The 27,222-nt window shown below is 40.8% G+C and overlaps 1 protein-coding gene across 1 annotated transcript in view; it reads right to left on the reverse strand.

Annotated features, from left to right (window-relative positions):
* Nucleotides 1–744: 744 nt before the first annotated feature.
* The window catches only part of TMEM260 (transmembrane protein 260), a 59,526-nt gene continuing 33,048 nt past the window's right edge, over nucleotides 745–27,222 (reverse strand). Inside the window, exons 5-17 of the mRNA XM_075282753.1 lie at nucleotides 22,439–22,616; nucleotides 20,728–20,841; nucleotides 17,926–18,105; nucleotides 15,537–15,577; nucleotides 15,052–15,138; nucleotides 10,894–11,005; nucleotides 7,764–7,936; nucleotides 7,384–7,555; nucleotides 6,617–6,765; nucleotides 5,695–5,871; nucleotides 5,345–5,398; nucleotides 4,967–5,057; nucleotides 745–1,693 (exon numbers count right to left, since the gene is read on the reverse strand). Of these exons, the coding sequence (XP_075138854.1) occupies nucleotides 1,433–1,693; nucleotides 4,967–5,057; nucleotides 5,345–5,398; nucleotides 5,695–5,871; nucleotides 6,617–6,765; nucleotides 7,384–7,555; nucleotides 7,764–7,936; nucleotides 10,894–11,005; nucleotides 15,052–15,138; nucleotides 15,537–15,577; nucleotides 17,926–18,105; nucleotides 20,728–20,841; nucleotides 22,439–22,616 (1,789 nt within the window). The 3' untranslated portion in view covers nucleotides 745–1,432. The remainder of the gene's footprint in view (nucleotides 1,694–4,966; nucleotides 5,058–5,344; nucleotides 5,399–5,694; nucleotides 5,872–6,616; nucleotides 6,766–7,383; nucleotides 7,556–7,763; nucleotides 7,937–10,893; nucleotides 11,006–15,051; nucleotides 15,139–15,536; nucleotides 15,578–17,925; nucleotides 18,106–20,727; nucleotides 20,842–22,438; nucleotides 22,617–27,222) is intronic.

Below are 27,222 nucleotides of genomic sequence, written 5' to 3' on the forward strand. Positions count from 1 at the left end.
ATTTTCACAATGTATGGCCTCAGCCTAAATTCATAACTGTTGCAAAGGAGGGACAGGAGGAAAACAAGCCGTTCTTTATTTTCCCTCTTGAATACCAGATCCTAGATCGGAGTGAAAAAAAACCCACACATTTTTGTAATAAACCCGATCATCACATAAAAAATGGTAGAGATCCATGATGTCAAAGAGCAGTGCTCAGGATTTTCAGGTTAACAAGTGGAAGCAGTTTGAGAGGTAGTTTACAAGACAAAACTTTTTGATTGTCAGATGATGTTTTTGAATAATTCTCCGAACATGCAGCTTGAGGAACAATCCCTGAGAACCACAATAAATATACACATCTGTAAAATACACAGGGAAGGTTTTGGATAATGTGAATGTGATTGTGCAAATAATTTTAATTGTATATTTTAGGATTATCACTAAGTTGATCAAACTGATCAGTGGGTGCAAAATATGATCATAGGGCAGCATGGTGGCTCAGTGGTTAGCACTGCAGCCTTGCAGCGCTGGAGTCCTGGGTTCGAATCCCACCAAGGACAACATCTGCAAGGAGTTTGCATGTGTGTTTGCGTGGGTTTCCTCCGATTCCCTCCCACACGCCAAAGATAAACTGATAGGGACTGTAGATTGTGAGCCCTATATGGGACATTGACTGTCAATGTCTGTAAAACGCCGCAGAATATGATGGCGCTATACAAGTAAGCATAATAAATAAAATAAATAATAAATCATGTACATTAACAGTGCCCTTACCACCTGGATCTAAAACCAATGGGCAAAGAATCCAGGACTTCCATGGCCACAAGACAGATGTGAACAGGGTCTATAAAGATGCTATTATAATTTTACGACTTCCAAATGTGAGTTCTCCAATGCCATGATCTACAAAATGAACGGAGTAATAATTTCCAGTCTATAACCTGATCAGATCAAAACTCATTGTGCTTCTGTGAAATATGGAACTGTTAGGACTGCAAACTAAACACAAAGGAGTTTAATGGGTTGTATGAAATGAGAAAAAAGGGTCTAGTTGTCTCTACCATAAACAGCACCACTCTTGCCTAAAGGCTTTGTCTGGTAATGCAGCTCAATCACAGTCCGAGAATCCAGGCTGAGCTGCAGTACTAAGACACAGCCTACGGACACGAGCGTTGTCTTTTATAATACAAAGTCATGATGTCATCCTACAATTATAGTGTAATATCTGGGATTTCTATTGGCTGAATATTCCTTTTTTTCTATGAATGCCAGTGCTTTATTAACAATTGCATTGTAAACACCTTGGAGGGAAGATGTCCTGAGTAAACATGGAGGTCCAAATCAGTCCTTCAGCCTGTGCAAACTATACCAGTGACCTGATAAGTCCCATCCAGACAACGTGTGCTTCCAATGAGTTCATTTTATAGTTTTGGAGACTACATTATGTATTTTATCTGCCATTGCCCTTTAGCCTCTTTAGTCGCAGGAGTTCATCTTTGAAGTAGTCCACAGCTTGCCATATGGCCTCTATCTGGCCGTCAGCCGTAGCTTTGCTGGTATAAGCAGAAAAGTGTTTGATGGCATCTTTTAGAAGACGTTCCGGGCCAATGTCAGTTCTGTGTTGGCGCAGCATTCGTTCACATGCAATGGCATAGTTTTTGTGCCAGTTAATGGGGTGATTTTCGTGTCTGTCTATTGCCTTTTCATACAGCTGAAAAATGAAACAGTAAGGCCGGGTTCACACGGAGTTACGTGCCGCGAGATTTGGCACGTAGACGCCGCGTGACCCTTTGCGTGCCGTACACGCTCCCATTCATTTCAATGGGAGCGGGGAGCGTATGTGCCGCGCTAGTTTGCGGCCGTGAATAAATGCACGGCCGCAAACTAGCGCGGCGCATACGCTCCCCGCTCCCATTGAAATGAATGGGAGCGTGTACGGCACGCAAAGGGTCACGCGGCGTCTACGTGCCAAATCTCGCGGCACGTAACTCCGTGTGAACCCGGCCTAAGGTGGACAGATGAGTTTTACATTTTGTTATTTCTCACTTGTTTAGTTAGGCCTCATTCACAAATGTCTATGCAAAAGGAATGGAGACATGCTCTATTTTGGTCCATTTTGTGGAGAGAACACAGATGCCAGACCCAAAGACATGGAAAAATATTAAAATGATTTGTTTCAAGGATATGAAAATATACTAATAAAATATAAAACTTTGCAATAGACCTGGTTTCCTATAGAACTGGCATAAACAACCTACAGTCCAGGGACCATATGCTGCCCATGACACCACTTTGGGGATTTTTGGCATGCCTTTATGCAATTTTTCACGTAATTCCACTAAACTGGGCATACATGGTAACATTGTTAAGGACAGAGGTTATATGTTTGTTACGTGAACATGAAAATAAAGCTGGTTGTACAGTTTAGATCAGTGGTCCCCAACCTTTTTTCCACCAGGGACCAGTTTCAGCAAGACAATTTTTCTATGACCCAGTGGGGGGGCGGGAAGGGGTATGGATGGGGCAGGGAATGGGTGTGGTTGGGGGCGGGGTTAAGCATGGGGTGTAGATTACTGATGACGGACACTGCAGGTTATGAAGATGGCTACTAATGATGGACACTGCAGGTTATGAAGAGGGCTACTGATGACAGACACTGTTATGAAGATGGTACTGATGACGGATATCACTCCTAATGCTGCTATTAACTTCACTACAGCCTCACAACAGCTACATTACACATCACAGGGACAAGTGACGTGTAATGTAGTTACTCAAAGTTTGGTAGGCGAGTGCGGGGTGGAGCCAAGACCCGCTGCATGTCCTGCATAGTACTAGAATCCCGGACATACAGCGGGTCCCGGCTCAACCCCGCACTTTGCTCACCTTATCCCGATGAGCAACAACCAAGCGTCAGTGTTGTGCAGCTGCTGACTCCTCACTGCCGGTACGCGGACCGGTGCAACATGCCCCGCAGCCTGGTACTGGTCCACGGACCGGCGGTTGGGGACCCCTGCTTTAAATCACTCACCTACTCCTGGTCACCTGCTCCAACATCGGATCCCCTCTTTCATTCCATGCCCCCACTACTGCAGCCAATCACTGGTCTTGGCAGTCACTTTGGGTACTGCTTATGTAATTAAAGGGGCTCTATCAGCAAAATCATGCTGATAGAGCCCCACATATACGTGCATAGCCTTTAAAAAGGCTATTCAGGCACTGTAAAAGTTAAATTAAACTACCCCGCCATTTTAAAATAATAACTTAAAAAGAATGTTCTCTACTTACGGAACGTGCACGCTGGGCGGGCATTCAGGGTGCGCCGTCTTCTTCTTCCCTGCCTCTTCTTCCTCTGACGTCTTCGGGTCCCGTCCTCCTCCGGCGCTTGCTCGCGGACACTGATAAAAAAAAAAATAGCCTGGGTGCATGCGCAGTAGCACGCGGCTTCTACTATGGCTACTGCGCATGCGCCCGGGCTATATTTTTTTATCAGTGTCCGCGAGCAAGCGCCGGAGGACGGGACCCGAAGACATCAGAGGAAGAAGAGGCGGGGAAGAAGATGAAGACACATCCAGAATGCCCGCCCAGGGTGCACGTTCCGTAAGTAGAGAACATTCTTTTTTAAGTTATTATTTTAAAACGGGGAGGGGGGGGGGGGTAGTTTAATATAACATTTACGGTGCCTGAATAGCCTTTTTAAAGGCTATGCACGCATATGTGGGGCTCTATCAGCATGATTTTGCTGATAGAGCCCCTTTAATAATACCAGTATCCAACATGTGACCGATGAAGCTAGTGACTGTCCCCTAGGCCAAATTAAACCAAGCCTAGCCAATGAAGATTTGGAATGGAACAGTGGGATCCGATGCGGGAACAGAGGATGGAGCGTGAGTGCCTTTTCCTAGCTGAACCAGTCCCTCACATTGATCTCTAATAAAAAGGATCATGGGTTGCTTGATAAGACCTCGTTCACATAGTCGGTAATCCGTTCGGGGGAGTCCGCATGGGGACCCTCCCACCCCAAACGGACTACCAAAACGCATTGGCAAGCAGTGTACAGTGAAAGCAGACGCACCTCATAGACTATAATGCAGACTCCCCCGAACGGATTACCGATACAGATGTAAACGAGGCCTAACTCGTCAGAAGAGAAACCCTACTAATCTCCCATATGGAACCCTAAAAATGTAAAACCTGGTACTGGAGGAAGGGCAGAAGGGTTTATGGGATTGCTAAAATATGCATCACAAAGATTAGGTTAGCTGAAGGATAAGGGCTAGGCACAGTAGACACCTTGTGAGTGCCCCCCACCAATGCATACAGAGTATGCGTGTGAATGAGATGGCGATATGCGCAGTATTTAATAAGAACGTTAAAGGGGTTGTCAAGGAATCGGAAAAAATACAGAGATGGCCTGGGAACAAATAACAAAAAAAAGAAAAATCATACTTACCTGTCCCCAGTGCTGCGGTGTCTGTCGCTGTTGGCCATTCAGGTGCACAACGTGCCTAAGCCGCACATGACTGCTGATACCAATCAGTGGCCTCAACGGCAGCAAGAGAGGTCCTGGTAACGTACGTGAGTGTTGGGTGACCGGGTCCTTTACAATCACTGCTGAGGCCCCTATTTGGCTTTATTGTTCATGTACGGCATGCGCTTGAACGAATAGTAAAGATGGACAGAGGAGTGCCAGGGACAGGTGAGTACAATTTTTTTTTATGTTTCACCTTCCCGAGCCTCCTCTGTGATTTGTCCAAATCCTGGACAGCCACTTCTAGGATCAGGGGGATGCGAAGCACTATTATAAATGGCTACCTATACACCAGCTATAATGCTGAAGAACTGAGGGCTGGGGGAGGGAAAAGATACCCTTGTCCGCATAATACTAATATTATAATGTATGCTACCTGTAGCTACTTATTATGTATTAAATTGATATTTAATGAAAAATAAATACATCAAGAGGTAGGAATAGATACATTACCTGGTAGGAATAGAGGTACAGTTGATTTTTGACAGATGGGGACAAATGTGGAGACTCAGCGAGGTCAAATATAAAGAAGGCAGTTTTCACTCTGAAATATTGAAGTGACAGGTGTTTTATACTCTTAGCTGCAACTTAAAGGGGACCTACCCTACCTTAGATTAGTATGGGAAATTATAATAGCTTGATTCAATGTTCACCTCAAAGGGTTAGATCCCTACAAAACAAACTTCTATCTATCCAGTCAATTCTATAAAAGTATTAACATAAGATAACATGTAACAGTCTTATGCCACTCAATGGTAAATAATTCAGGTTTAGTCTAGAACTTTAAGGCAATGTCAGGTCAGATCTCAGATCCTCCAGAATAAAACATACCTTGCTTCCCACATCTCTTCATTTGCTACTGCTTCCCACGAGGAAAGGTCAAACCTGTTAGGGAGGCAATTCTGAATATACATGAAATATTTAAGGATTTTTCATGATAATTTAAAGGCGAGTTCCAACAACAAAATGGCATTTCACAGCATAATGCGCATTCCTCTGTACACACTATGAGTACTATTACCGAGGCTAGAATATAAAAGCTATGACCTAACCAAACAAATAATTTGCAATGTTATCACATGACCTGTAGAGGGCACTAGTACAAGCCAAAAAAAGGAAGTGAAGAGCAACACCACTGGTATAATAAGTAGTAAATAGACAATGTATGGCACTGCACATACTTTCCATACTGCTCGGTCCAGTTATACAGATTGCTAGTCAGAGTAATCCATTCCTCAGCATTGAAGATTGTGTTTTTCGAGACAAGTTTCTCGCAACATCCCCAAGGCCACAGCGAATGTGTGTTCTTCCATGTTGGATCTCCTTCATTCAGTCCTATACATACAAATGTTTCCCTACTGGAAAAAAAAGACAAAATTATAAAACACCCGGACACCTCCAACCCTAACCAACACAGAGGTGACCCTAGTCTGAGGTGTCTTCCATATTTGTAGCTGAGTTGGAACAGCCTAAAAATCAGCACCAAATTCCAGCCGAAATCTGCCTCCCATTGTTTCGGGGAAAAAAAAAAAAAAAATGTCCTTGATCTTCCCACAGATTCGATTTATTCAACCAAAGAATCCATGACGTGAGACAACTGCTGACTGCCAAATTTGTGTCCAAGGCTAAGCCACGAGCAAACCCATGGCACAAAGCTTCTTCAGTTCGGTTTCGATTGTCTTCTGTGCGTTACATGGGCTAAAATTGGGAGAGGAATCTGCAGCAGAAGACCGTCTCAAATTCCTCTCCAAATTCCGTCATGTGAACATGCCTTTAACCTCTTCATACATTACATTACCACTGTTTTCAATGGTGGAGCGCTTCATTTCACCTGAGGTGACGCTGAGGGGACACTTAACAGTTGCAAACAGATTACAGATGACTGTATATAATATATATATAAATAATGGTGCAGTAAGTAATGTGATATATGTAAAACATGTCTCCCAAATGTGAAAAAGCAATTTATCTTTCACATGGAAGAACCATGATACAAGAAAGTGTACAGAAACAGAAGAAAATAGAAGAAGAGGGCCTTGCCCAAAAGAGCTTACAATATTTGTCTTCATCAGATAAACCCAGAACAGAACACATAAGCCTTACTTTTTATTAACTTTGAGAAAATGCTGAAGGTTAAAGGTAACAGTCCCATCTGGAAGTTTTGTTGCCACTGGATTCCACTTAGTGCCAGGAAAATGGACGCCTGCCAAGTGCTTTGCTGTCTTTGGTAGATACCACTCATATGTCATCATCTGCCCAATGAACACACATGTAAAGTGGATTTAATGAACTGATTCAGTATCACTAAAATCAATGGATGAGACAATAAGATTTTTTTTACATTTTTTTTCCTTTTTATGATTCCTGCCTTATGATGGAGCAAATCAGTGATATCATATTATTTATTGTATACAAAAAGTTGATATTGACTATTAGATATTAATGGTGGAGACTGAAGAAAGCTAAATAATGGACACACATTGGAGGCTATGTTCTTACAGGTGTGACCTGTGCGGGTCTGCTGTCCATCAGGCTTTTGTCCACAAGAACCAATGATTTGCCTCAATGACTGACATGTGACCACTGAGGTCAGTGATTGGCTGGTCCAGGTACAGAACATCATCACAATAGGAAAAGTCAGCAAACAGGGATGTCTAGAGTGTCTGAATTTTTTAATTTTATCACATTCTCTGCTCTGTGCCAAGTTTTTGTAAAGCTCAAAACAACCCCTTTAAAATGAATGCGGCCATATAAGCTTCTGTATAGTCCAAAGGTTCCTAAAAATGGTAATATGAATCAATTTGAGTTCTCACCAATGAATACCACTGGATCACATTTGCATTGCATGTATGACAGATCTCTCGACTCACCTCTTGATCCACTAAGGACAGATCAGGACGAAGCCCCTCACAATAATGAAGATAACGTAAAGAATTTCCTGGCAGATCACCTCTCAGTAAAATGATAGCATTCGGGGGCATGGAGGACAAAATGTTCTTTCCAAACTTGTCTACCACATAGTTGCTGCTTTGGTCACAAATACTAGAAATGGTGTGAAAGAGGAAGAATTACTCATAAAGTAATAAAACGTACAGTATAACATTTGAAACTTTAGGTTTACAAAACTTCACAACCGGTCACAAGGCAGCTAAAACCTGGTTCCTATGGCCTATTAAAAGTGTATACCTCATGATCTAGTCTTAAGATGCTATCCTACTAAACTTTGCTGTATTATCCACAATAGACCTACCTGTAGTTAGTGTGTATTTGACAAGCAACAACTGCTATCGTGAGAGTCCACTCTATGTAGGCAATGAAGTTTTTGTCTGGCATTTTTGTTCTTATGCAGTGCATCAATAAGGCCAAGCCATGTCCTGCCAGAAGACATACTACGATATTGCTCTGCATCCAGAACCTCTCCACCTGTGGGGCAGAATGACACTTGTATGAGAAACGGCAGAATGACACTTCAATTTGTTTATCAGGTTCACATGCAGTTAACCTATATGGTGGGAATTTCATTAAAAGGGATTCTACCATTAAAAACCTTTTTTTTCTCGTTGACATGACGGAATAGCCTTAAGAAAGGCTATTCTTCTCCTAACTTTAGATGTCTTCTCCGCCCTGCCATTCGGCTAAAATCCCCTTTTTCGCTGGTATGCAAATGAGTTCACTTGCAGCACTGGGGGCGGGCCCCAGTGCAAAAACAGCACTGGGGGTGTCCCCAATGCTGCAAGAGAACTCTCCAGTGCCGCCTCCATCTTCTTCAGGAACGGAGTCTTCACGCGTCTTCTTCCGGGGGTTGGCATCAAACTTGTAGGCCTCGGGCAAAGCTGACTCCAGATGCCCACTGGCCACAAGAAAGTGGCTGCTTACAATACTGTGTAAGCTGCCACCTTCTTGTGGCTGGCGGGCATGCGCAGTCGGTTTTGCCCTAGGCCTAGAAGTTTGAAGCCAGTGCCGGAAGAAGACGCAAAGAGAGGCCGTTCTTTGGAGATTTCTCTTGCAGCATTGGGGACGCCCCCAGTGCTGTGAGAGAACTCATTTGCATACCGTCGAAAAACAGGATTTTAACCGAACGGCGGGACAGAGAAGACATCTAAAGGTAGGAGAAGAATAGCCTTTCTTAAGGCTATTCCGTCGTGTCAACGAGAAAAAAAAGGATTTTAATGGTAGAATCTATTTAAGCTGCGCTCCAACCAAAACTCCACTTCAAATAGTAAACAAAAATGGACGGCCATATTTCTGGACTGAACACTGAGCAGGGAAACCGACTCCAAACATCACAGTCACCTATGATGCTGAGTATACCTGCCTCTTCGTGGGACTACTGTCCTATACTGAAGACATGATTATAGAATGGGACAGTAGTAGACTCCCAGCATTATAAATGTTCAGTATTTGGTCCAGAAAATATGGCCGACACAAATTCCATATTGCACAAACTCGGTACACCAAAGTTCTTAGAAAAAGTCACAGTCAATCGTTGCAGTAGCAACTACTACTTGATGTTTAGGTCAGTACACAGGAAAGGTGGACTTTGTGCAGAATTTAGTAAAATACCACAGGGGAAGTAAGAGCTTACACAGAGCAAAAATATCATGGCTCAGGCACAGGATCACTAGATATTTAGGATAATTTTTATTGGGTGCTATTATGTATTTTCCCACTAACACCACTTATCCCATATCCATAGGAATGATGCTTAAGTCTCTTGTGTGAATATAGTGGTACTTTTCATGTATAAATCCTTCGGCTCTCCAGTTATTGTAAAACTACAACTCCCAGCATGCACACTTGCTCTGCTGTTCTTGGAACTCCCATGTAAAGGAATAGAACATGTTGGGAGTTGTAGTTTCACAGCAGCTGGAATGCCGAAGGTTGCTGACCCCTGGAATACAGCAATGGTCAGTCCCATACAAGTAAACAAAGCAGTGGTCTTGAATTCCCACAGGGGACCCCATTAGAAAGGCAGGGATGGTTTATTGCCGTCCCTGACTTCTCAATCACTGTGAATGCCATGCAGATGCAGGGAATATTAGAAAAAAAAAAGAAAAAAGTGATGTTAAAATGCCCCCAAAAGGTCTATTATGTATATGAACATGTATAATAATAATACAAATATATAACAAAAAAGGAGAAAGAAAAAAGTATACCATTAAAATGCCCACATCACAGTTTATGGCCCCATCCCTGGCAACAAAGCCACATGCACCTATGTAGAAAATACCATAATGGAGATGGAAACTTATTTAAGGCTAGGGCCCTAAGTTTCAAAACTACTGCGTCAAAAAAAACCGCTGTGTTTTACAGTACCTGCAAAGTGGATGGGATTCTGGCTAATCCCCTCCACAGATTGCAGAGAAAAGTTTGCGATTTGGAAACCGCTGCGTGGCAAATATTTTTACGGAAACGCTGACGTTTTCCGTATACCGTAGCTATAATTGAAGTAGAAAGTCCACAAAGGAAAATTCTGCTGACTATCTTTTAAAAATGCTGTGGAAAAAAACTGTGATGCTTTTCTGCCGCAGTTTTGTCCCCAGCACTTTTTGACTGCGGCTTACTACGTGGGACCTTAGCCTCAAAAGATTTTTTTAGTCGCAAAAAAAAAAAAAAAAAAAAAAAAAAGACACTCCCATAGCCTGTTTGTTTGCATTTTCTCAGATTGGAATAAAGAAAAATAACATGCAAAAGTAAAATCAACATAATACTAAAGTCCTATCCATCACTGAAAAAAAAGACCCAAAAATGATTGGAATAACCCTAAGGGAAAAAATATGTTATAGTCTCCATAACTGTATATACAAAAAACCCTGACAATATGTCTGGTCCTGAACCAGGGAAAATGGCGCAGTCCAGAGCTCACCTGTAAATTACTACTTCTGTATAAATCCACAGGATAAAAACTTGATAGAAATATAGGTCATTTTTTTTGTCGATACAATAGATTTAATACAGAACTGAGTTATCAATTTTGAGCTGAATTGATATCTAATGCACATAATGTATCAGTATTTCATTACTATTATACTATACATACAGAATAGAACTATTAGGCCGGGTTCACACGGGAGTTTTTTGGACCAATCCAAAAAACAGCTAGCCAAGACTGGATTCCGGTACAGTGCATACAGTGCACCGGTATCCAGTTGTAGCTTGCCGCTCCAGATTAGGCTCAAATGAATGGGCCTTGTCGGGAGGGAGTGTTGCAAGGTGGACATCTGTGGCTGATTCAGCCACGGAATCCGCCTGAAGTAAGGGCATGTCGCTTCTTTTTTCGTCAAGCGGCAGTTTTCTGAGATGGATTTTGATGCGGATTCTGCGTAAAAATCCTGACCAAAAAACTCCTGTGTAAACGCGGCCTCACATAGCGAACTTACCACACCCAAGAACAAAGGCTTAGTGATGTCTAAATTTGCCCTCCAGGAGAAAAATAATGAATAGCCGAGGAGCATTGTGGTAAACAGAGAAACAATGGAAATGTTGGACTTTCTGTAAAAGAAAATAAGAAAAGGTTTAATATAATACATCATAAATTTGTACTAATGTACTAGTCTATGCTAGAGCTACATGCTAAGATTTCCTGAATAATGGCAAACCCTATTAATTATTATGGATGGGACAAGTATGGCCTATAAGGACACTGGTACTGTAGACCCCGGTACAGACTTTCTATTTGCCAAAGAAGTCACAAAAAAAATGTTTGGCCGGATGCAACTTCCTTCTTACCAGGGATTTTGGAGAAGACCTGCAGCCAAGCGGCCATTTTGAGTAAAAAAAAAAAAAAAAAAAATAGAAAGTCTTTTTTATCAATGGACCGTATTGAAGTAATGCCGCATTCACATGAACGGGGCAGAGCTCCAATATTAGGCATAGGACATGCACAACAGTGATGCTGTATCTAGAACAAAACAGACCCTTTACTTTTTATATCCCCTGTCAGGTACTGCTGTAAGTATATTCAGTATACACACTAATGTGTAATCCAAATTGAGTAAAATCTTAGGTTTGTGGATTTATACAGGAGGATAAATTTAAAGATGACTTTTAATATGAATAATATCTGACATGAATGTATAGATTATAGGGGCAGATTTGCTATAGAACATATGTTCCAAAACCTGGCCTACATGTTTTACACCATATGTAACTGTATTAGACACTTTCCGCACCTCTCTTAACAAAACAGTAGGGATATTTAGTGAGCTTGGCTTGACAGTGCAACAAAAATTGGCCAAAACTTTTTGAAATTTTTTACATTTAATACTCTGTTTACTAAAGACCTAATATATAATGACACAAAAGTGTAGTTAAGGCCGGGGCCCCACGGGCCGGAAACGCCGCAATGAAAAATTGCAGTGTTTTATAGTCCTTGTGAATCCCATCCCCACTCTGTGGAAAAAAATTGCAGCACGGACACGCTGCGATTTACAAAACCGTTGCGGTTTTGAAAATTGAAGCATGTCAATTATATCTACGGAAACGCCAGCGGGAAAAACCATGATGCGTTCACGCCGCGGTTGTTTCCGCGGCACTTTAGCGTGGCGTTTCCGGACCCTGGGACCTTGTAGCCTTAATCTCTGATAACACAAAATGGAATTCCACATAATGATCTAAGTAAAGAGTCAAAAAACAGAACAGAACCCAACTACCTGCTAAAATGCAAACATAAAATACGTCAATCACACCAACAAGACAGGTTGTCGACCATGTAGTTATCTCAATGGGTACTGCGCTGTATATAAAACAGTCATATAATGATCTTCTAATATACAAGACTTATAAATGGACCCCATGACTGGAAAAATCATTTGTCAGCTTATCTTTGTTTAGTATTGTATTCAATCAATCCATACGAACCAAGTGTATTACTTTCGCAAGTACCAGGTCAAATGAACCAGAGCTGAGTTTGCCCAAAGTTGGAGAATACTTTTGCACGTAGAATAAAACCATATAACCATTGTATATCTACCATATATATATATCCTATTAATATTATAAATGTGAAAGTTTGTGAGTTTGGATGTTTGTGGGTTTGTGTGTTCGGATGTTTGTTAGTCAATCACGCAAAACCCGCTCGACCGATTTGGCTGAAATTTTCCACAAACATAGTTACTACACTGGATTGCGCAATAGGCTACTTTTCGTCACAATTGCGCACATACGTTTTTCCCAGGACCCCCACAAACCCCAAACTCACACCACCATCTCTGCAATCTCACACACTTTGGACCATAGCAAGCCACAAAATTCATATTACCCTCTGCAGCCTCGCCCCTAACCCCACACAATCTCATATACATACACTTTACCACTTTGCCCCTCACCTTAACGATACTCCAGGAGGCTCTCTTTAACGCTCCGGAGCAGCCATGTTTGCCAACCCCCACCGCTCTGACAATCCGCGACACCGCCCACCCATGTCAATACCCCTAGGCGGTCTAATAAATGCAAAAAAAAAAAGTTTAAAAAAAGTAAAAAAAAAAATATTAAAAACAAACAAAAAAAAAGGATTAAAAATTCAAATCACCCCCCTTTCCCTAGAACACATATAAAAGTAGTTAAAAACTGTGAAACACATACATGTTAGGTATCCCCGCGTCCAAAATCGCCCGCTCTACAAAGCTATACAAATATTTTTCCTGTTCGGTAAACGCCGTAGCGGGAAAAATGGTCAAAAGTGCCAAACCGCCGTTTTTTCACTGTTTTGATTCTGATAAAAATTTGAATAAAAAGTGATCAAAGCAATAACATTTCCCGAAAATGGTAGAACTACAAAGTACACCCAGTCCCGCAAAAAAAGACGCCATATACATCCCCGTACATGCACGTATAAAAAAGTTACGGCTGTCGGAATATGGCGACTTTTCAAAAAAAAAATTTTTTAACAGTTTTGGATTTGTTTTTAAGGGGTCAAAACTAAAACCATATAAATTTGGTATCCCCGGAATCGTAACGAAACACAGAATACAGCGGACATGTCATTTTGGTTGCACAGTGAACGCCGTAAAACCAAAGCCCGTAAGAATGTCACAGAAATGCATTTTTTCTTGAAATCCACCCCATTTTGAATTTTTTCCCTGCTTCCCAGTACATTATATAGAATAATTAATGGTGGCATCATGAAGAAAAATTTGTCCTGCAAAAATTAAGACCTCATATGGCTCTGGGAGCGGAGAAATAAAAAAGTTATGGGGTTTAGAAGGAGAGGAGTCAAAAACGAAAATCAAAAAATGCCATCGGCGGGAAAGGGTTAACTTCAAATACCTCTGTCCCAAAGTCACTATGTAAAGTTTCTCACAACACCGTATAGCAGCTCAAATACAAATTAACTTCAACACAAAAGTCTCACGTACTCTCTGAATTACAACAAAAACAAGATACAAACTTACATTTCATATCCCATACCTTATACACACTACGAAAACCTTACCCCCGCCTGTATATACACACTTCTACAATCACCGCAGACGAAGTCGCGGGTACCAGCTAATATATATATATATATATATATATATATATATATATATATATATATATATATATACACACACACACACATATATATATATATATATATATATATATAGATATATATATATATATATATATATAGATATATATATATATATATATATATATATATATATATATATATATATATGTCCTTTATCTGCCCCTGGCAATATATTAAAAATTGCCCACTCAGGAGACAGATCTAACCTAATGTTAAAGGCTTGAGCAAGATAATCATGGGCTGAAGTCTTTTTTTTTGGGAAACTCAGCCAAGTAATAGGTATAAACTTTGAAAAAACAGTCTAAAGTGTAGCAGATTTACCAACCAGCATTAGACACTGTCATAACCGTAGCATAGCTTAAGGCTGAGGCCCCACGTTGCGGAAGCGCAGCTTCTTTTGTTGCAGATTTTGGTGCATTTTTTTTGCGCCAAAGCCAAAAATTACAGATGGAATGGAGAATATATAGGAAGCTATTTTACTTCTCCCTGCTGCTCAATCCACTCCTGGCTTTGGCTCAAAATTTGCAACAAAAAAAGCTGTGCTTCTGCAACATGGGGCCTTAGCCTAAGGCTGTCTAGTCTTAGTTTTAGGCTAAGGCTAAGGCCACACATTGCAGAAACGCAGCTTTTTTATGTAGATTGTGAGCCCTATATAGGGAACACAATGTATAATTTTTTTCCGATCAGTATGTTTTTGTAGAATGGGAGGAAATCCATGCAAACACGGGGAGAACATACAAACTCCTTGCAGATGTTGTTCCTGGTGGAATCGAACCCTGGACTCCAGCACTGCAAGGCCAGGAGTGGGTTGAGCAGAAGGTAGAAGTATAAATACTTCCTTTATATTTCCCATTTCTTTTGTAGCCACTTCTAGGTTTGGCTCTAAAACCGCAGCAAAATCTGCAACAAAAAAGCAGCTTTTCCACAACGCAGGGCCTTAGCCTGAGACAGTGTTAGTAAATCTGCCCCATCGTATATGTCTTGCTATATTAAATAATAAATGTGAAATGTTAATACTTACCTGATAATAAAACATAGTAACAAAGATAAAAGTGCAAGGACCTGAGCTATAAGAGTGATTTCTTTGAACATGTGGGTGACCTGAAACCTACAAGAAACAAGAAAATCATAAATACAGACTACAAAACTAATATATACATTTTTATTATCTATATAATAATGAATGGGATAATAGCACGGGCATAGAAATAACAGTGATATCTATGAATGCATTTAGTAAATGTATGACAGAGTATGCTAAAAAGTCAAAAAGGGGGCGAACATTAAATTTTTATCCATTGACAAGTTTATTATGTATTTCAAGCATATAAAATATTGTAGGATTAAATAATTGGAGGCATGATAGTCATGTCATCTCTAGTGCCACATGTGCACAGTGTACCCATACACATATTATGGCCACCATATTAGTTTTATGTAAGGAACGCAGACAACTGCCGATATAATTCTTAGTATTAGCTTGAGTATATATAATAATGTTCTTACATCAGTGTCTCTCCCATACCGGACCCTGCTTCTGATTTTGCCTGGTGGTATGTAGAAAAACATGGTACAGTTATAATACAAAGAAAAATTTGGTTTATAAAATTGCAGCACATAAAACACTAAATGAAAAGAAAATCTGAGGACCACTACTATTATATTAGTTTTAGTTAACCAATGTGACAACCAAGAGGACCACCACTACAACGCCCACACAGACTTTTATATTTTCCTTGCCAAGAACATATCTACATTCACCCAGGGTGTCACTTGCCACAGATGTATGAGTTAAGTCATTGATACAAATAGTAACCTGACCGATAGTGGCTGAGCGACTATAGTAAAGTCATCCCTATAGCACATATAATTACCACCTATATAAACTATATACCCTGCACCTATTTGTTCTCAGTTCAGATTCTGCTTTGCCCAAATCTTCTTTGCATTGTAAACACTGGTCTCCTATATCAGATGGACATCATGTCACAAGCAAAGCACAGTGTTTGGATATTATAAGAGAAGGTGGAAGAATTGTAAATATATAAGAAGGAGTTTTATTTTCTTACCCTGGGTTTTTGAAAAAATGAATTCTGGTGCATAAAACAGGTTTTGCATTGTCGTAAGTCGTATGCACATACCATGTACCATCTAGGAGACATAGACCATGTGCTTATAGACTATGATGCACAGTGGGTTCCATACACACAGCCAAGTTCTGTCCTGTAAGGGTATGTTCACACTGAGTTTTTTGGCAGTGGATTTTGACGCTTTGAAGTCAATGGGAGCCGCTCGCTTCTTTTTTTCCGCTAGCTAGTAGCGGAAAAAAGAAGAGACATGACCTATCTTGCCGCGGATTCCGCAGCTGACATGGCGTCCGTGACGTGAGACTCACTCCCGATTAGGCCCATTCATTCAGGCCTAATCCGGAGTGGAATGCCACGATGGGATGCCAGTGCATTGCATCAGCATTCCGTCGCAGCTAGCCACACGGTATGTTCACACACGGAATCCATTTTCCGCCATGTGAACATACCCTGAATACGACCCACTCACAGTGTGTAGATTCCAATCTGTCTCCCTTCCCAATGGGAATCTGTGCCATATGTACCGCGACACAGGGGGAAAAAAGGGTCCTTTCCTATCCTGAAGTGGTTTCCGCAGATAAACAGCAGTGGGCACATTGATTAGCCCCACCGAATGGGCAGATCCACAACAGTGCAAACTCCAAATCCACATCAGAAATCTTGGATATCTGGAGCAGAATCTCCTTCAAGTCAACAGCTGATGGTTCAGCTTGAAAAAATAATACCCTCACACTCCTGTACTCTACCTGATTTTGTAGTTACATATTCCACTGGTGAATAACTAGACAAATTTGCCAAGAATATGTTTAATAAACTTGTGAGACTTGTAATGATGGTCACCTTGGTTGTCACCTGGGAAGATATACAATTTAAAAGGAGAGAGTAGTAGGAGGAAAAAAGCACAGATAAAATTTTGCTCTTTTGGGATGGTTATATATAAAAAAAATGTGGTATTATCAGCCAAATCCTCCAATCTGGGCTGGAAAATGTAACCGCTATCCAATGTCCACAGTACAATATAAAGACGCAGTCGTCTAGGTGAGGCTCGCAATCTACCCTGTTGGACCGACTGGCAACCAAGGCCATATGGTGTCGGTGTCAAGTAATGGTGCAGGCACTGAAAACAGTGAAAAAAACAGGGTGGCGCACTCCTCAAGGCACGAACACAGATGAAGATAGGTAGGTAGAAACTTTATTTGGTCAGATAAAAGAAGAATTATAGAATACAGGAAACCTTGTTGAGATGACCACCCAATATTACATTAAAAATGGTCTTCTACAGGGGTGGTCCTTTCTTGCCCTCTCTGCATAGTTTAGGCTGTAGATAAAGGGGGGGTCATCTCAATGAGGTAGACTATAGAAGAGATTTCACTCTATAATTTTCAACTACTTGACAGAAGAGAGCCATTTAATATCAGATATCTATTACTGTTTTTGATTTATTTTTGTCTGTATAGGTTAAAGTATAAGAGCAACCAATGGGAGACAATGATAGAAGAGATTCAGGTATCTCATTGGTTCCGCCAGTTTGCTGGAATTCAGTCCAATAACTTTCTCCTAAGCCATTCTGATTATTATTTGGGCTGGCTACTAAAGCAAAGAAAGAAACAAAGAAGAATAAAGAGAGGCACTTGTGGAACTGTCCTTTAAACAACATTAATCAGAGGTAGGGACTTAATTCCAGCCACTGTATTCAGCTAAATAACAGATTAGCCCCTTGAAAAAGAGAAGGAAAGGAATTTCTGATAATATTGCGTTTAAAGTTCTACTGAACTTCAAAGGAGAGGAAACAAGAGGGAGCGTTTTACCAGACTGAATGTCCCATACTCCTCTCGAAGCAAATGAGTCAGGAGCCCTTGAACGGTCGTCTGGTCTCCCCAGGTCCATCTTGCTTGATTGAAGTACGAGGAAACAATTAGGTAAGAATAAGGTAAGAGCCCCGTGGCGAAGCAGAGCCCTAACTTCAGCAAATAACTCAAGGACAATTCCTGCACGGAGAACATTGAGTGTTACTGCCGACCAACTTTTACAAGAGGCTGGAAAACATCAAATAATATTTTACACATAGATGATTTCCCAATTTGTAACAAGTCTCTGGGAATGCTGTCAAATCTCCTGACTTTGGGGATTATTTAGAAATTGCTTCGAACTGATCTCTTTTGCATGGCAGAGTGAGAATGTAAGTGAAGCCAATATTATTAGCCTGGACTCCTGAGTATCATAACCTGCATTGCCTGTGCTCAAATCATTTTCCTGATATCCATAGGTAGGAACTGCAAGGCTGAGATAACCCACTCGAAAATTCGAAGAAGGAGGCTGATAAGTATATTTTACAGAATATCCTGTACTCAACAAAATTAGGACGCCATTAAGAAAGGATGTCCATCAATAGGCTTATGAGGAGCTACGGTAAGAACAGCAAGATCATTTACAAATTAAATAATCCTTCAGACTATCTCATTTTGAAGACATGGTTTCAACAAGTGCTTGGTTTCCCTAAAAGAAATTGGCCTTTGTACTGAGAACAAAACATCCAAAACAGACTGGTATTAAAACCTATGAACCAATGTTCTTCCACTATATAAATATTGGGACAAGATCAGAGTTACGTTTATGTGTGGAACATACGTGTATTTAAATGTGCAGACAATTAAAAGTTAAATATTTTTTGGAAATATAAGTAAAAATTTTGTATAATTTTAAAGATTTTCTCTAATCTTATTAGTGGAAAAAGTCTTCTGTCTTGATAGGTTGCCAATGGATATGACCATGAATGCAGGAAACTTCTCTTATGGCACTTGTCAGAAACTCAGCTATGCTTTCCTCCAGCCAATGGGAAATGATTTGTGCCCACCATAGAGAATGTTTAGTAAATTTTTCCACTAATTTGTCTAAATAGCCTAACTAAGAATGCTACATGTGCTGTTTTTTCTACACCAATGAAAATAACTAAGGGCTAGTTCACACGGAGTTACATGAATTCCGCGTGTGAACATTCCGTCGTGGCAAGCCGCAACAGGATGCTGGTGCAGTGCACTGGCATCCCGTCGCCGCATTCCGCTCCGGATTAGGCCCAAATGAATGGGCCGGAGCCTTGCACCGTGGACACTATGGCTGATTCAGCCGTGGAATCCATGGCAAGATAGGGTAGCTTGCTTCTTTTTTCCACTACTAGCCAGTGGAAAAAATATATATAACATATTATACATATTTATGTGTAAATATATGTCAATATTTGGTGTGATCATTCCTTGGAGGAGGAGTCTTTGAAGTGATAAAATTGCCCCACACAGGTGTCATATCAGTTTTTCTTCTGCTAAATTCCTCACTTTGGCTGATGCACATTTTACATTTTGCTTTGAGTCTGTGGACGAGTACAATAAGGAGAAGTCTGCCCCCTCCCTTGTCCATTATAACTAGTTTGGTATAATTACATGTAATTTTGCTAGAAGTAACAGTACAAGAGCAAGCAATGTCCATCATATAAGGGATCCAGGAACAAAGAACTGCAAGTATAAGGCAAATGCATACAGGTAGCCATTCCATTCTAGCATCTACTATGCAGAAATAACACAGGAAAGGAGCAATCTGAGAGCACAGTCAGAAAAGCTGCTTGATGTCTATGAATAATATATCATACAAACAAGCAAAAAGCAATCTTACTTAACAGTATTTTTTCAACACCTGCACAAAATGTTGTCACAGTACTGTATGTTATCCTACAAGCACACCGTTCTTTAATGTGACCTATCTTTTCTTAAGTAATATGGTATTCCACATTATAAATAGAGAATAAAGGAGCTGCAGAACACTTTATGTTTCCACAGCTTGACAGCTCACATTATTCTTTCCATCCATCCTCTGTCCACTCACACTACACAAAGAGAGACTACCTTCTTGAATCCTTGCAGAGGCTGCTGTGATCACAGGACTTGAAAGGTATTCATGTTATTTTAGTATATATCTCATGAGCAAGCTGACATCAACAGGTAAGGGTGGGTTCACACCTGCACCCGGTCTCCGCTTTGTGGGTTTCCGTCTTCTGCCCGAGAAACTGGACAGGAAACCTGGCAGTCAGTGTCTGCCCGTGAGCATCTTCTGCCTCTCCGCGGTGAAACAGTTTTTTTTTTTTTTTAACCAGACACAAAGTCCTGCATGTCTGACTTTGAGTCCGGTTAAAAAAACACGGTTTTGACGCAGACAGACACAAAACGCTCACGGGCAATTACTTTGCAAACCCATTCAAGTGAATGGGTTTGAAAACTGACTGAAGGTTTCCGTCTCCTGTCCAGTTTTTTGGGCAGAAGACGGAAACCTGCAAAGGGGAGACCGGGCACAAGTGTGAACCTGCCCTTAAATGAAAGGGCTGCAGTAATTGATCTCTACTTCTCTTTGGCCTAATAGTGAAATGTATGTAGTGTACAGCCTGCCATTGAATATGCTACCTAACAATATTACTAAAACAATTAATTCTACAAATTACATATTGCATATCCTAAGAGGTTTTATTCGGAAGCCTGACGATATGCTTTAATTTATTGTATTTTGTTCCCACCAAAGTTTGATTGTTCCAAGGAACTAGAGATATGTACATAAATAAGTATACAAACCTTGTGTATGAACTGCTGTCCTAGAACCCATATGACAATGCATATTATATATAGTACAATAGTATGCTGGTTACACAAACTAAGCCCACAGCACAAAGCTCCATAGAGGGAAATCTACAAATGAAACAGAAACAATTTATTTTAATAAACACTATTAATAAACATTTATCAAATGCCCCTTACAACGCTGCCAAAACTATCAGAGGTCCTAAGGATGTATAAATGGGTGTAGAAAGGAGATTGAAGGGCCTGTTGCATCTGTGACAGGATGACTAGGAAACAAGGGTGATAAAGATCGTATGGTGTCAAGTAAGTAACTTGTTATATGCAAAGCACAAAAGGAGTACAAGCAATCTTCATCTGATCTCAAGACATCTAGATGCCATAAAATACTTTAACGTTTATCATTTTGCTCTCTGATAACTGCCAAGCTATTGATGCCCACCCTGAAAATATAGTCCAACTTTACCTGCAGATGTGTGCTGCCAATGACAGCACCCAGGCTAGGGGATAAAATTTGTAAAATATCATCCACTTATTAGACTTTCTCCATGCAGAAATTGACATTAAAAAGTTACCCCTTGTTTTAATGTAGGAGGTAGCAAATGGCCGAACCATATTGAAAGGATCTTTTCTAAAGCTAGAAATGGATTTACAGGCCAGATGACACTGGGTTCACACCAGTGTCTGGACTCCGTTATCAGGTTTCCATCTTCTGCATGCAGAACACGGAAACCTGTCATGCTGAGTCCGGCCATGAGCGCAGGTGAGCGTTTTATGCTCTCCGCGGCAAAACCGTTTTTTTTTTAAACGGGACAGAGAGTACTGCATGTCCGACTCTGTGTCTGGTTTAAAAAAAAATAGTTTTGCCGCGGAGAGCATAAAACACTCACGGCACTCACTTTTCAAACCCATTCAAATGAATAGGTTTGAAAGATGCCTGCAGGTTTCTGTCTCCTGCCCTGTTTTGTGCAGGAAACGGAAACCTGAAGAACGGAGTCCCGGGCGCAGATGTGAACGAGCACTTAGAGGTTTTTAACATTATATAATCAGTATATATGCTATCTTAAAGGGATTGCTGAAACTCCTAATAATAAAAGCAGTAAGCAGCCACACATAGTCCATGGAGTAGCCAGTGCAGGAGAAATACAGTATTACATGGTGTCCATTAAAATGACACATCTCTGAGTGAGAGGGTCTCAAGTAATGGACCGTGCTCTATATGCTAAGGCCCCACATTGCGAAAACGCAGCTTTTTTGTTGCAGATTTTGTTGCGGTTTTTTGAACCAAAGCCAAGAATGGCAACAAAAGGAATGGGAAATATATAGGACGCTTTTCTACTTCTTCCTTCTGCTCAATCCACTCCTAGCTTTGGCACAAAAAAACGCAGCAATATCTGCAACAAAAAAGCTGCATTTCCACAACGTAAGGCCTTAGACTTAATATGGCTTTGTGACAAGTTGATAGTAATTATAACTGAGTTGGATCTATTCCAGAGATTGTTACAAAACTTTTCTAGACTCCTGAATGGCAGATTCTACTTACTTCTGCTGTAAGCCTTATGTGAAAGGAAATACAAATTACTGAAGTCAATGCTCCCTACCACATATAACATCTCATAAATGAGTGAATAAATAGGTTTTGTTATTGAGATAGAAATGTTATATTTCACTTGGCATTGCTCTATGTGTCCAACTAGACAAAAATTACCTTTGATCTCTTGCTGTCAGTTTTTGCCTTGTGAAACTCCACTGTAAGACCCATCAGCATCACCACAAACAGATTGTTCAGGCTGAAAACCTCGGCTGCAATGGACCACTGCCATGTTAGACGTGAAAATGAATATAACCCTGCAGCAAGGATTCCTGCCGAATATGAGCCAGAAAGCCTGCAAACACAGATAACAGGAAATCTCCTTTTGCTACAAAATAGAACTGTTTGTTATGCATTTTATATTATAGCTACAATCGGCTCTTGCCACCAAGAGCTATCAGTTCTCTATGTAATATTTCCACAAACCAATTCATGACAATATTAATTAGAAAAAAACCAACACAATAATGGTAAGTGAGAGCAACTGTTTCATGTCCTAGTACACATGGCATGCCCCTTAAGGTAGAATAGGAAGTTCTAAGCTTTCAAGACCATTGCCAGATTGAATGAAAACAGCGGCCGCAGCAAGTAACAAGCCTGTAATGTTAAAATAAATAGGAGGAGAACAATGGATCCTAGTGTACGGGGAACGGGCAGATTCAATGTCACATGGAAGAAAGAGAGATCAGTGAATGACTGCCTTTGTCCTACAGCTGTCCCGTGTTTCTAGATAGTATATTACACAATAGGGGTATGCTGCCTGCGGGGTTCGAGTCCTTGTAGAACTAACACTGCCAGGTTGCTCACCGGTTTGGTAGTTCTTTTATAATCAATTGACTATAAAAGAAGCCTATTTATGTAGAAGGAAAACCTACGGAGTGAAATACACTTTCTTTAGAGTTCAGAAAGGCTCTTTACTCTCCGGATACCACTTACTAGTCCTAACCTTACCGCTCATTTACACAATGGAAAGTCATGCATCTCATGCCACATTGTGTCTTACAATATATGTGTGTACAGGTGAGTAAAAAAATCTTGTAAATGCTCTGCAGATTGTTTTTACCAAGTCTGGGTCCAGTGGGGAATCCTTTACATAATTTGGATCTTCTTCCTTGCATCTGCTTCTCTTGCATAAGAGAAAATACTAACCTCAACCTATTTTCTCCACCTACCATCCCATATACATTGTGGTCTGTGGTCAGGGTCCGCTTTCCTACTTATATCGTGTTAGCATCATGGAAATAATGGCAGTACATAAATAAGTAATGATGGTAATAATAATGTTACACAATGATTTGCTATAATCTCTGGGACAGAAAGCAATATCACTGGCTTTCCAGGCATGGGCGAACCTGCCCTTATCGCCGCCCGAGGTGGATGACCTCCCCCGGGAGGAGGGGGCGTGACGGAGAGAAGGGGGTGGGGTAAAAAGGGGGAGGGGTGAAAAGAAGGGGGTGGGGCTTAGAGGCGTTCGCAGGCAGGGAGAGGTCCTGCTCTCTATCAGAGCGTGAGGGGAGGCCGCTGGAGCAGCACTGCTCCAGCGGCCTCCCCAATCCACCGCTTGGTGCTAAGCCAGTCCAGGACAGCTTGTCCTGGACTGGCTTAGGTAAGCAAAAATGCCGCCCTCCCTGGGGCCCTGGCATAGCGCCGCCTGAAGCGGTCGCTTCAGGTCGCCTCATGGGAGGTGCGGTGCTGTTTCCAGATTAGAGGATTTCCCCAGAGTGACCCTCCTGTTGAATCAGGACGTACCGGCCACAATGATATGGTTAAGTTGCACTAAACTGCAATTTGCACCTGGCCATGAATGTTTCTCGATAGCCACGTGTCATGTGCAATACGTGCTCAGTGATCAGCCTACCTAGGATCCCTTTCAGAAATAACAGACTGGATTAAAAAGAGGTTTTCCAGAGGGAAAGGGTTTTTTTCTCGAAGGACTCATAGTGGGTAAAATGTAAAAAATAAAAGGAGAGCTACTCCTCTCACTAACCCCCACATCCTGTTCTGATTGTTAATGGGTCTCATCTACTTCTTGGTCCCATTTTGATACACAAGGAAAGCCCATTCTGTCATTCGCTTGCTAAGGTGGGTCACTTTCATCTTTTAGATACAGCAGAGAGCAGCTACAAGGCACCTCTAGTTTTGGAGGACCTGGCACTTCTGTGTGTTACATAGTTGCATAGTACGGTTGAAAAATGACATATGTCCATCAAGTTCAACCAGGGATGGGAAAGGGCATGACATTCTATGCATTTCCATAGGCATCAATGCTATTTTTCTATAAAAAGGAATCTTAAGACATTTTTGAAACTGTCACATGTTGTAGCTGTGACCAGCTCTTGGCGTACAAGAAGCCAGCCAGCTCTTGGGGTAGGCTTAGAAGCCTTGTCAGTTCTTAAGATAAATCCTTTTTTCTACAGACAGAGGGATCGCCCCCTTCTCTTTTGAGGGGATTTTACATGGAACACCTGTATAGGCCATATATATATATATATATATATATATATATATATATATAAAATCACATCTCCCTGTAAATATCTCTTCTTCAGAGTGAACAGACTTAGCTCCTTTAATCTCTATGAATACCTGCGGTCCTCCATGCTCCTTATCAGTTTTGTGGCCCTCTGCTGAACCTTTTCCATCTCTAGGACATCCTTTCTATGTACTGGAGCCCAGAACTGAACTGCATATTCCAGATGGGGCTGCACCAATGACTTGTAAAGTGATAATATTACATCCCTGCCCATACCCCATTTAATACATGACAATATCCTGCTGGCCTTAGAAGCAGCTGATTGACATTGCCTGCTGTAATTTAACCTATGATCTACAGGTAAACCCAGATCCTTCACCACCAGTGACTCTCCCAGCTTTACTGCCCTCTTAGGATATATGTTGCATGAAGATTAATTTTACCCAGATGCATAACTTTACATTTATCCATACTGAGCCTCATGTGAGATGTGGATGCCCAAACACTCAGTCTGTCCAAGTCTGTTTATAACATAAATATATGCACCATAGACTGCACTGAACTACATAGCTTGGAGGCATCTGCAAAAATGGAGACAGTGCTATTGACTCAACACTGAACCCTGGAGTACACCACTTATAACAGAGGAACAGCCTCTTCATAAAAGCAAATCAGGTTAATCTGACAACTTCGGTCCTTAGTAAAAACATAATAATAAATGCTGTCACTTATAATATTATGTACAGATACCTGTCCTGTATACAGTCCCTTAAGCGGCCCTCAATTTCCCCACAATGGATGCTAAACTCAAAGGTCTGTTATTACCTGGATAAGACCTAGAGCCTTTTTAGAAAATAAGCACCACATCTTCCCAACACAGTCCATTGGCACTGTATCAGTCACTCTATTTCTTTCGATTGGAACTACATAGTACTTAGAGCTCCCCTCTGTTGGTGCTACAGTGGAATTGATCACTTGCTGTTGGTTTCTCCCACAGATTACAGTTGATCACAAGGACACCTTGTAATTGGCTTCCCTTTGGGGATCCCCATCTAAATCATTTATGGCATTTAGTATCTCTGCAATCGTCGCCTAATGGGTGAAGGCCACTTATGTGTGTAGCAAGTATATATCTGAAATAGTACCGATACCCACCACAGTACATACATCCAAAGTAGTATTGATGTACAGCAAAACTAAAATAAATTTAGTTCCTATATTATTTTGTATCTTTACCAGTCTTTAATGAGATTTTGTTTTATCAATCTGTTCTATGTCACAAACAATTTCTAGAATGTCAGATTTCATTTAAATAAAATAATCTACAGTGTGTTACGCCTAGTAAAAAATCCGAGGAGCTGGACGGCACAAAAATTCACCAAAGAGTGAATCCTTGTGTCAGGGTCTTCCCCCCCACTGGCCCTGCATGAGGTATAACACAATATCAGATTTGCTTAGTTTTACTGTTCTAAAGGTAGACATATGCCCTGTTCTCATAAAATACACACATATAGCAAATGAAAATCCATCCAGGACAAGTACTTATAGGCACGCAAGAGGCACTGATGGAACGTACCCCTGGTCTTTTGCCTAGTTATCCAGGACTCTTGGTGCCAATGATCACTGCATTTCATTACTTCTGTGTCTATTCCCTGAACCGTAGCCATATATATCTTCAGAGTTTACCAACACGCCTGTATCCGCAGGCATAGATGCTTGCATGCTAAATGAACAAAACAATGCACACATGTATATGGATGTCCCCATAAATTTGAGTGCATTTGTATCATCCATGATGTGTATGACATTTTACTTTCATCTATTTAACCTGCATATCTAAGCATCTGATGGACAAATGACATGTATACTTTAGGCTGTAATGTTTGAGCAGGATAATAAATATGCAATGTACCATGGATTCTAGGGAAAACTGATTTTGGGTTCCATCCCATAATCTAGACTTTCACATCTTTTCCCATGATCAAATACTGTCATAAAAGTTTCCCCTAAGGGTTGAATGCACACAAGAATTGAAACACTCTTGCATTTATAGTATTTCAGTCTGCCAAGCCTGTAGGACAAAAGTTAATTTTTCACTCCATGAAACCTTACGGTAAATCTGTAAACAAAATCCACTGTACCAAGAACATTCGATTGTGTATACTTAGTGTATTGTGCTACTGTTCTAAAAGTTAGCTTATGTATTACAGGAGTGAAGTACATGACAAACAGATAGTATACATAGGTACAAGTAGAGCTTTAAAGGGATACTATCATTTAAAATCAATTTTTTTTCTGCCTATCACGTAGGAATAGCCTTAAGAAAGGCTATTCTTCTCCTACCTTTAAATGTCTTCTTTGTGCCGCTGTTCTGTAGAAATCCCGATTTTTGTCGGTATGCAAATGAGTTCTGTCACAGCACTGGAGG

The sequence above is a fragment of the Leptodactylus fuscus genome, chromosome 7, assembly GCF_031893055.1.
Source record: "Leptodactylus fuscus isolate aLepFus1 chromosome 7, aLepFus1.hap2, whole genome shotgun sequence".
Taxonomy (NCBI): domain Eukaryota; kingdom Metazoa; phylum Chordata; class Amphibia; order Anura; family Leptodactylidae; genus Leptodactylus; species Leptodactylus fuscus.